Genomic DNA, 12198 nt, shown 5'->3' on the forward strand with positions numbered 1-12198 from the left:
GCCCATAAGCACCAATACAGCGAGAAGAGCAGGGCATTTCTGCCTGCGGCCGAGCCCCCAGAGGCAAGCAGCAATCACTCCATTAGAGGCAGCGCTGTGCTGCAGCTGAGCTGGCCAATATCAGCAAATTAGTTTAGCCACGAGGATGGGGGAAGGGTGCCACGACAACACACACCGACAACAACAGTGTCAGTCACCGGCATATGCAGCCGGCCCAAATTAACAGGAGGAACAAGTGAGGGAGGCAGACAGAGACAAAGAGGGTAGAGCTGGAGACTGTGATTGACTTGAGGATAAAGGCTTGTGCTGTTTATGATCGATTTGGTGCTGAATTGTCTTTGTGTCTGAGCAACCCCTGAGAGATCTTTCTCTTTCCGTCTCACCTCTTCTCCTCAAAGCCGACAACATCTCAAGGCTGTTTCCAGCCAATAGAGTGTCAACAGGACTCGCTGCATAGCTGCTTTTCCTATTAGCAATAGATACTTAACTGAATATGTCACCCTCATCACATGAATACAGCGTATGTCTTATGCACAGGCCGTAAAATAAATACATGGAGGCTGTCCGTGTCCTTGATATCAGTATGCACCGCTGGCTTTTAGACACACAAAATGGTGCTGAGCTAACAGTGGCCCATTATCATACCTAACCTGAGCAAGAAAATTCCTGTATTGTAGAGATACAAGTATAGCTTGTCTCTACTTGAGAAAGACAGATCTGCAAAATTACACCAGATTATGTTTGAACAATATATTTTAAAAAAGCAACAAACAAAAAAATCTTACTATGGTACCATAAATGTTGCAGTTTTAGCTCAAAACACACACATACATACACAAAAACCCCCACAAATGATTGTGGTTCAGCTGTAACAGTTACATCACATACATTTTTTCCAAAGAGATCTCAAAAGACTCTTCAATAAAGAGAACCAAACCAGCTCTGGATTAAATCACAACACTACACTATAACTTCAAGGCAAAAAAGGTATAAGAAAATATGCAAATGCACAAGATATACAATCCCATGAACCTTTGTGAATGACAGTGTAATAAAATAAGAAAAACAACGGTACAATATAAAAATTTAGAATTATAATCATAATTAAAATAAAATAAAAATACTCAAATTTATTCCTGTGATGGTAAACCTGAATTTTCAGCAACTTTACTCTGGTCTTCAGTGTCACATGATCCTTCAGAAATCATTCTAATATGCTGATTTGCTGCTCAAGAAACATCTATATCAGTGTAGAAAAAAAGTTGTGCTGCATTATACTTTAGTGGAAAGTGATTATTTGATGAATATAAAGTTCCACAGAACAAGCATTTATTTGAAAAATCTGTAAATGCTGCCATAAACACTATAAATGCAGTTGTAGACACACACAGCTTTCATTCCTACTAAGGCAAGTGTGGACTTGTGTGCATGCAATAGATGGCGAGATGGACAGAAGAGATACATATGGCAGCAATTTACAATATACCCACCCTTTCCCCCCAGCTAATCTCTTTTATTCTGTCTTTACCACAGAAATGTTTACAAAAGCTCAGTCAGCTGTGCCTTAATCACAGTGTGTCTGTGAAGGGGTGACCGTGTGCGCTCACAAACAAGGGTGGAGGCACCTGTCTTTGTACATCTTTAAGCCCATTTAAGCAGGAGGCTCATTCAGAATATCAATATGATTGAGGGGGAAAAGGAAAAGGTTGAGTGAAAAGCGTGTCAATTAATGGTTTAATTTGGACTGAGTGAAGGGTGGAAACATCTCTGTGACAGTGTGAAGGTCTGTGGGTGTGTGTACATCAAGATCCAAGCGCGCGCGCACACGCCACAAAAAAAAATCTCATCGCTCAAAGAGGGCGGAGAGATCGATTGCAGCATGCAGGTTTTCTCTGCGGTGCTAACTCGATTCCCAGGTCATTAGATAAAGTACATGGGGTGACGTTGTTCAACCCTTAAGACTAGAGGAGAACCATATTAATGAGGTTGTTTTGCCAGAAGCGAGGCAATTTCCTCACCTCGCGGCAAAAGAGGGTCGCTGAGAGAGGCTCACGTGACGCTGCAAGAAACAGATGCTCTCGAACACACGATAGCAAAAATACGGCTAAAGCGGCGTGTGAGATGACCGCAGAAACCGGTCCTCCAGAGAGCCATGATTGTTACGCATGTAATGAATTCACTTTATTATGTAGAACCACTCTGTAAATCTGCTAATGCTGGAAACTTTCCGATACCTCATTTACCATTATGGCCCGCTATACCTTTCTGCTCTACTCAATACAAGTGAATGAATCAACCCAGCGTTAAAAGCTAAGAAAGGGAGAGAATGCATGAGAAGGGGGGTGAGGAGGGTCAGGGTAATTGACCTTAAGGCTTTTCTACCATTTCAGTGGACAGATGCTCGCATCCCAATTAAGTGGAGAGGGGTGACAGCAGGCGTTCAGAGGTGAGCATCTGAACTGTAGCTGCACATCCATTACACTTGTTTCAACTGAACTGAACATTGTCACCGCCATGAAATACTCATATTCCACATGTTGATTTATAAAAGCAGAGCACTTGCATTGCCTCTATATATACACACACGTATATAGACATACACACATAATATATATGACCCGTGCTGCCAAAATGTATTTGCAATGAGCACATTTTCAAAAATTAGTTAGTTATTTTAAGATTCTCTATTAAAACCCCTTCCAAATGTATGATTTGTTTGAATTGGAAAGAAAAGAAGAAAAAAAATCATTTATTCACTAAAGCTCCTCCTGTTTGAAGTCGATAGAGTCAGCAAAGTTCAAAAGTTAACATTTTCTGAAGGTTCCAAAACAAAATCACTTAGCAACTTAAAGTCCGTGGTTACACTAAAAAAAAAAAGGTTCTATATGGCACCAAAAATGGTTCTTGGCTCGTAATCATAGGGGAACCTTTTTTAGTGCTATATAGCACCAATTTTGGTGCTTCAGTGGTTCTTCACCGGTTCTTTGACTAAGGTGCTATATAGCACCCCTGAAGAACCGCTGAAGAACCACTGAAGCACCAAAATTGGTGCTATATAGCACTAAAAAAGGTTCCCCTATGATTACGAGCCAAGAACCATTTTTGGTGCCATATAGAACCTTTTTTTTTAGAGTGTCTAACACTAAATTTGACACACCAAGTCAAAACCATTTTTTTCCCATGATACTATATTAAGACCTACTGTACCACACAGATCTAAAATAATGTCAAACAATAGATGTTTTTCCCCAACAATTAGCCAAACGTAAGACATAACAGATACTGTTTGCGTGAATAATTCTGTGTATATGTGTATATCGAGATCATGCGCTCTGAGGCGTCTTGGTGCGCACACGTCGGATCTGTCAGTCAGCGCGAGTAAGATCATTTTCATGGACAAAGGAAAGGTAATCCTCTCCAAAAAAACTTACAAATATAGATACTTTAGATGTTTAATTGCTATTTGGAGCATTGGGATCACTAGACGAGGGCTTAAAGGGGGGGGTCTAATGCTATTTCATGCATTCTGACTTATTTACACTGTTAAAGAGTCGGATTCTGATGCTAAACAGTATGACAGTATTTCTGTGCCAAATACACTCCTTCTGGTTTCGAATAAGTTTCAGAACTTTTTTATGGGTCTGTGTGAGGTCATAATAGGCAGAATTGCTTGTATGGGCATTTATCCGGATGAGGACATGCGGAGCGCGCAAATCAACGAGCTTCGTTCAGGTTACGGCGTCGGCAGCGCTGGCATTTTGTTTTTAGACCATGAAATCAACAATGTCACTAAAGTAGTGTGTTTCTGGTTGTGAGGGAAAGATAACCTAGCTCAGCTTCCCAAATAACCCAGTGTTAAGGAAACAGTGGATGCAGTTTGTTTTTCAGGAGCACCAATGGAGTTCTGAGAGTGTTTGTTTGTTTGTTCCCGGTCACGAGGTGAAACCGGTGAGTGAAACTGCATCAAATGTCTGTTTTGTTGGCAATCGGCACGCAAGTGCATATAATGTAAACAACACGAACATATTAAATAGAAAGTTATCCAGGGAGGGATAATGCCAAGAATTTACTGTGCATGTGTGTGTGTGCTCACTTTAGCTCCGCCCACTGCACGCCTCCACGAGTTTGGCTTTCTTCATTAAAAAAATAAATAAATAAAAATAAATAAAAATATCAGTAAAACTCAATATGATAAAACTAAAAGACTCTTCGGATATCTGAAGGATGCAATACTACTCTATAGGTACTCAAAATTAACATGAGATGGCTGAAACTGTGCGTTACTATTAATGTAATTTTCGTCACGCAGTTAGATGATCTTAGAAGTTTATCACACTGAGCATCTACAAGCACCTGTAACCCTGGTAGGAGGAAATTTCCATTCTAACTCTTTAACTCGATTCTGCTTCTCTGTTTGTGATCAGGCCATTTTAAGCTGTTAAACTCTGGGAAAGTTTTCAGTGATCCAGTAATCGAATTCAGTCAAACAGTTCAAAACAGCGCTAATTAGGGATGTGACGGTGAGGACATTTTCCCACCGGTTAATCGACGTGTGACAACACCGGTATCACTGACGGAGGTTTTTAAATCATTAATTCTATCTAACCGAAAGTAACATGCACACGACCGTTCTGAACTGAAAACGCGCCAGTGCGCACACACCGTGAATGACAGCTCGTCTGTAAAAGCGCGCTCTGTGAGGCCATGGGTGCGTCTCAATCAGCTCCCTAGTTCAGTAGTCAGGGCACTGATCTGGCATTAATCAGACTATGATTGAGATGCACGCCATGAATGAACGACAGTTCGTCCGTAAAGCCTCGTTTATACTCTACGCGTCCGCACGAGCGCAGTCAGCGTAGCGGAGTCTGGCACTGCGGAGCCAGGCGAAAGTAAACAATGCGCGCTCTGTGCGGCCGCGCACATTTTACTTTCGGTTTTGAATTAGCGCCAATTCGGCTGCGGGTTGCTTGAATTGTGGGTTCATTAGCCTATTATTTTTAATGAAAAACACAACAACAAAAATGACAAACTCCCTTAAATAGGCGCTTTTACGTTTCGCTTTGAAACCAAATCTTCCGCAATCATCTCAGTCAGCTCCTCATGATGAATTAAATCTGATGAATGACTCCTGCCGCTGCCGAGACTCACGGTCGGATCACGCTTTATTAAGCAGACACGTTCAGTTTTTATTTGTATTGTCTGTTCTCTAACTGAACTAAATTATTTTATTACTATAAAAAAAATCTAAACGACGGTGGGGCGGTGCCACGGTGGGCAAGTGATGTAACTGGTGTTGAGTCTGAACACCGGTAACTCCGGCAACACCGACTATCGTAGCAAGCCTAGCGCTAATGTAAAGAAGGCCAGGCTGACTACATCAGAGATATCAGAGAGAATAGAGACTCACATCACGTTTTTAGTGAATATTTAATTCCAGTGTGCTTTGCTTTAAAACACGAGCTCTGTCGTATTCTGCGATTGTTTCTGAAGAGCGTTTCTGGTGACGTACAGGAGTCGAACAGTAAGCGCATGAGAGTCTGTTATATTGATGCACAAACAACAAACCGTGATCACTGATCGCACGCAGCATTTATGTACCGACACATTATGTACCGACACGTTTCCACACACACTCAGGAAGGATAATGTTTGTTTTCTCTGTAAAGTTTTTTTTTCATGGGTGCTTAGGTGTGTATAAATGTATTATATAATAGAATTATGTGGACTCCTTATATTTGGTGTCCTTTTGGAGTCTCCAGTGATCCTTGAATTGTTTACTTTGCTGGATATAGCAAATGATGACAAAATGTGTTTAATGAGATAAATGGCGTATGCTTTATTTCACGATAAGTGTGTGATTAATCACAACAAAAGTGTGATTAATCGTGATTAAAATTTAATCGATTGACAGTAGAGCCCGACCGATAAAGGATTTTTAAGGCCGATACCGATACAAATATTTGGTCACTTAAAATCCGATATTCCGATATATCAGCCGATATATATAAAAAATAAAAAAATAAAATAACAGAAACGCGTAAAAAAACACAAACAGATTTCCCTTATACATTAGTTATTTGTAGTTATTCATGATCCCTCAGCCTCTCTAAAATAATATGATAATGCAGTTTAAAAATAAACTTGTTTGTTTTATTGTCACAACAGAACAGAGGAACATAAAATATATTAAAGTTCTGATAAATAAAATGTATAAAAATACAAACTTAAGATATGAAACTTAAAGTCGTTTGGACGAAAACACAATAGGCTAACAAAAACCAAAAATCAAAGTTACCAGTATTAATAGATGTGGTAAGCTTTATAAATATAACTTTTAGCAAGACTGGAAAAAAAAAATATTCAGTTAAGTTCTAGAAGTTCTGATAAATAACAACAACAGCAAAACATAAACTATATACAGTATAAATATGAGCCACCTTATAATTACAATGTCAACTTGCTTATCCCTTTACATGCACTTTTAATTCTATCCATCAAGCTACCACAAACCATTTTCAATCATCATTTGCTGCCTGCCTTCTAAAATCTACTAACGTTACTGATGATGACTCGTGTAATCCATTATTTGACTCGTTAATGCGGCGTCTGAACGAAGTCACGCACTTTCGTTCACTCTTCACGAGCCTAACTTACGATTTACAATGCAGAGACTGGAACTACAAATATGCTAGTTATAAATACAGTAATCATTACTTTATTTAGGCAGAATAAGTTTGTTGTGTTTTTCAAGGCGCATTAATGTTAGCGGTCTCCCACTGATAGCCATGACATTAGCTAGCTTTGTGATTAGCGTCTATGATAAGTTATAATTTAGAAATATGTATACTTTTTCAAAATAACGGGCAGGGGAGAGATGATACGTCTCATGATGTCAAACTGTCAGACTATTAAAGAAATACATCTTATTCAGTCACATTGTCCGAGGTAAAATAAGTCAGTCAACTGTAACCTAGCGTAATTACCAGCTCTCTTGGCTTACATGTAACAGCAAAACTGGACTTGGCAGTTACAAATTGTCATGTTATTTGAGTTAAGAGAACTGATGGGGATGTTCTTTTAACTGTTATTCAATTCAAGCAATGTATGTCTCGTTGCCAACTTACATGCATTTCGCGGATGATCTGTGTTGTGAATGCAGCGCTCAGAGCGCTGAAGCTCAGCATGACTCTGCTGGATCAGCTGGTGGTGTTGCCAGCCGGCATGTTGTAAAGCGCCCTCTGGTGGACAAACTATGAAACGCCAACACTCAATGTGTTTGAGAGGTGTTTCGTCCGGTTTTTTTATTTAAAAAAAAATATTCATTTATCGGCCATCATAAATGCCGATACCGTAGGGCTGTGCAATTAATCGAATTTCGATTTCGATTTCGATTTTGCCTCCCAACGATCACCAAAATAGTACAATCGAGAAAAAACGATTATTTTGCCTTGCGTTCTGAATGAAACGCGCATGCGCTCATCCGCCCCTCCCGAAGCCACAAACTTTCTCAGATCGGGAGTCGCGAGTCTCGTGTGCATATCATCCGCTGGAATTTAAAAACTCTGCGCGAGTAAAGATGGCAGAAGGAGGGCAGTTACAGCAGCGTTTGCTGAGCGAAAAAGGCAAAACCAACTCCGTTGTCTGGGAACAGTTTGGCTTCGAGGAATCAGACGACGAGCAGAAACATGCTACGTGCAAGATTTTCTACATGGCAGTGGCTGCAACGCAAGGGAACAGCACGAATTTGTTTAACCACTTGAAAATTAAACAGAGTGACCTATGACAATCTAATAAAGAAACAAAAACTGACGAGAGCAGGGGTGCCGTGTAAACGTCCTTTTTCCCCTCATATTTCTCAAATAATTCTCTCTTTGTAAACTTTGTTCAATGCATGCGAGTGCTGCCGTATGTTTGAATATGACCAGTCGTTTTGCCCGTCATCACCCGGGTGTAGAGCCAGAAGAGAATGAGAAGCCGCGCGCGCTGTGAGGAAATGTATCTCTGTGCACTCATCCGAGAGCGCGCACACGTCTCTCAGCGCGCAAATATTGAGTTCTCTTTCAAGTCTTGCTCTTGAACGGACAAACTCACACAAAACTTATGTCAACATGTCCATCTTGATGAGAATCCTAGCAGACATAGTCTGTATATGCCTTAAGTGAACTTTATACAGTCGAGAAAGACGACGCATATCCGATCCGGATTGAATAGCTTTTGTAAGTTTAATAGGATTCATCTTTAATTTATGCACTCAAATATGCAATGTTATTTTACATTTGAGACATTTCTGTACCTGAAAACTAATGTTAGACGTACCTGAAAAAAGCATATCTAGCCGAACCATAAGCCTATTGTTGATCTTATTTATTTGTGATTATCATTTTTACATGAATACTTTTATACTTTGATTTGAATATGTTATATTATTTATTTTAATAGTTCAAAAAGTACAACAAATGTTACAATTTCAATTGAATTGTTGAAAGGTGTCTTTTTAATAAATACAACACATTCCCAAAGTCATGTGAAATAATCGTGTTACATAATCGTGATTTCAATATTGACCAAAATAATCGTGATTATGATTTTTTCCATAATCGAGCAGCCCTACGATACCGATAGTTTGGAAAAAGCCTAATATCGGCCGATAATATCGGTCGGGCTCTAATTGACAGCCCTAATATATATGTATATATGTATATTTATATATATATATATATATATATATATATATTTATTGTGTATATATATATATATATATATATATATATATATATATATATATATATATATATATATATATATATATATATATACACACACACACACACTGACAAACCAGTATCCAATCAACTTCACAGCCAACAACATGGATGAGCATCGACTAATGAGATGGATTAAAAGCTAGCAAGGAGGGCCAGTGAAGTCTTGTGACATTTACACCCATCAGACAAAGACCCCTAGATCTGCACTTAATCAAGGAGAAGATAATCACAAAACATACTATATGTTATTCTTGGCAAGAGCAGATTTTGCTGCCCTCAGCACTCTTCCAAGCAATCCGATTACAGGCTGCTTGGATGCCCGGGCTCTGGCACGCTCTCGCCTACCTACCCTCCCTTCCTCTGCACATCCTTTTCACTCATCCAGCCAGCCCTGAACTCCCCACTGAACCCCCCACTTCAGCTCCCCCACTGTCATAAGCCAGCCTGCCCTGTGTCCACCCCCTCCCATCAGCACCTTAGCTGTTCAGTACCATTAACAAAGCCTCATGGGTCTTCCACCACAAGGGGGGTGGCGGGCAAGCCGAAGGACCTCTTTGGCTAATTGTGTCCTGGTGTGGGGAAATAGCCATCAGAAAAGCCATAATGCGCTTATTTACTTGGTCCCTATGTTGAGATAACGTTATGTCACATCAAATGTGGCACCCGTGGAAGGAAAAAAACACAGCTGTCTGCGGTCGCTGGGGGAAATAAATCATGGAAATATATTGGCCTAATAAAACGGACTGAATCTGAGGTGGTTTTGCTTTCTGATCAATGTGTCCTTTGAAGATTCAAGTTTTTTTAAGTAGCTGATTAATAATCTATATAAAAAGCATCAGCAAAGAGCAGATCAAATGGCGAGAACTACAATCTGCAAAAGGAGTTTCTTTCCTTTTCTCTCGCTTTTTTTAATTGATCAATTAACGGCATGTAAAACCAAGCTGGCGCTACAACGTAAACATGTGTGAGCTAGATGAGGCTTTGTAGAGAATATCTGGTGCTCCACTTCACACAAGCTAATTAAACTTGTAAATCTCAGTGTGTTGCAGGCTGATTTTCCTATAGAGTAAAAAAACACAGGCATTAAAAGTAGCAAAAAGCCAACTGTCAGCACAATTAATTTCCAACAAAAGCCTGCTTAACCAAGTGTACAGGACAATCTAAACGTATGAAACAATTCTCAACATTGTAGCAGAATTGCTCCTGGACATCAACAGCAACTGGCCATCTCATTGCAAAACTATACTGAAATGAATCAAAGCAATTACCCTCATTAAACCTCTGTGTTTGATCCTGTTTCTGACGTATAGAAAAAGATAACAAATGAAACACAATGGCAACAGGGTTACATAAGGGCCGGCAGAGAGGGAGCCTTGATCTGGACAGATGAGGGGAAGGAAAAGCCGAGTCAACTCACCAGCTTGAAGTCCTGAATGCTACAGATGAAGTAGGGCGTGTTCGGCCGTCGGCTCTCTATATACACACAATCTGTGAGGATGACAAACAAGAGTGTTACCAACATCATCTAGACTGTCAGATAAGATCTCAATTATCTTCATTTCTCAAACCTGCACAAAATCTGTTTCCCTTTGTAAAACACAACTGGAATGCGAGTAATAGGATTAAAGGGCTTTTGGATGCAGGACAGTCCGCCCTTTCCAGAACAAACATCAAGGGGAGTATGAGAAAGCAGATGAGTATTGCTCCAAAATTTTTATGTGATGGCAGGGTTATTTTGTAGAGAAGAAAACACACCAACCCAACACAGGAGACAATGTGAAGCTGATACGATGCAAAACGTATCCTAAATCACGCAAAAATGATGTAGATTTTCCTCCTCTGAAGTGAAGCTGAGCAGAGGGCCTCTGTGTTTAAATTAAATGTGACTGGTGGTATGGCCAGGTCATGAACCTTCGTCTCCTTAACAAAAACATTCACACTGCACATCCCCAACAAGAGAAAGCAGCTTTAGCTAAGGAGACGCACATACACGCACACATACTTCCTTCCTCTGCGGTCAATCTGCCAAACATTTGTAGAGTGCGGGGGATGAAAAGATCACCCTCTTGTTCCACCCGCTTCTCCGCAGAGAGACAATCTGAGGCGCTCTTGAAATGGAAAATACTTCAGTGCCGTGCTGTACCGACATCAAAATTACTGAGAGTTATTTGGGGAAAAAAAAAACGATGTCTGTTTAAAAGAAAGGGAGTGTTCGAGCTGTTTGCTAGATAAGAATCTTATTTACACAGAAGAATGAGCCTCCAGTTTGAAGACAAGCATTCTTTGATAGTTCAAATGTGTTGAAAAAACAAAGAGGGCAGTTCTCGGCTGCTCGGATCACCCTCTGTCAGACTCTGAGGTGCCAGCCACCGCTCCATTCAAAACACTCATTACATTACATTGCCATTTCACACTACAAATCCATTTTACACTGGCATCCAAGCCAGTATTTGTGTTACCTAGACCTACACCATTCAGCTTGAGATGAGGTGATGGGGTTGCTCTGGTTTCAAGTCAACATGAAAATCAAAACTGTCCTTTTTTTACTTCAATAGACATTCCTAGTGCCAAAGTCGTCGGTTCACATTATTCCAAGAAATCTTTCATCTTTAATCAAAATGTGACAACTTGCTCCACCTCTGAAATGACTTAATTTTTTGATGACATCACCTAGGCCATCCAGTCTATTAGATAATGTTAACCAAAAGCCGAAAAGCTATTTTGCGTTCAAGTCTGGCTAAGTTTATGTTGGGACCTGCCACTTTTCACAATCCAATCAACTTTGAGGTCTCACCATTATTATTTTTTTCTCATTGAATATACTGTTTCAGTCAAAAAAAAGTCATTGTACAAAAACTGCTCACAAATACAATTTCATGTTGACTTTAACCTACAAATAATTAAGGCCATTTGACCTGGGTGATGTCATTAGAGGCGGAGCAAGTTATTAAATTGCTTTTCTGATGACATCACCTAGGCCATGTGGTCTATTAGATACTGTGAACCAATATCCAAGCATTTCAGCATTTAAGTCTGGCTAAATTCAGGTAGGCACTGCCCACTTTTCATGATCCAATCAATTTCTGTTCACAAATGCCATTTCATAATGACACAGTTGACTGAAAAGCAATTTGAAATTTTAAAAGCAGAGATTAAACATCAGCTCTCAGCAGTGGCATCCTACAATGAGACAAATAATTATTTTATAAATCAAATGTAAATTCATGTCCGAGTTGCACTTAATGTCATCACATTTCCCTGGTTAAATAAACAATACAGCAAAAATTCTATTTCAATACAGTTCCATTTTGTATTCATTAACTATAGCTACTATGTAATTCATTCTTAATTTTTTTTAATTAAAACCAAGTATAAATCTGACCAAGTTGGTGTTAAGCATTTTTACATTTATTCTAAAATAATAACCAACTAC

General features: G+C 39.6%; 1 protein-coding gene across 1 annotated transcript in view; it reads right to left on the reverse strand.

The window, feature by feature from the left end:
* The window catches only part of rerea (arginine-glutamic acid dipeptide (RE) repeats a), a 122737-nt gene that overhangs the window by 69695 nt on the left and 40844 nt on the right, over positions 1 to 12198 (reverse strand). Inside the window, exon 3 of the mRNA XM_079803456.1 lies at positions 10183 to 10253. Coding sequence (XP_079659582.1) covers positions 10183 to 10253 — 71 coding nt within the window. The remainder of the gene's footprint in view (positions 1 to 10182; positions 10254 to 12198) is intronic.

This window comes from Gobio gobio (assembly GCF_949357685.1).
Source record: "Gobio gobio genome assembly, chromosome: 21".
Lineage (NCBI taxonomy): Eukaryota > Metazoa > Chordata > Actinopteri > Cypriniformes > Gobionidae > Gobio > Gobio gobio.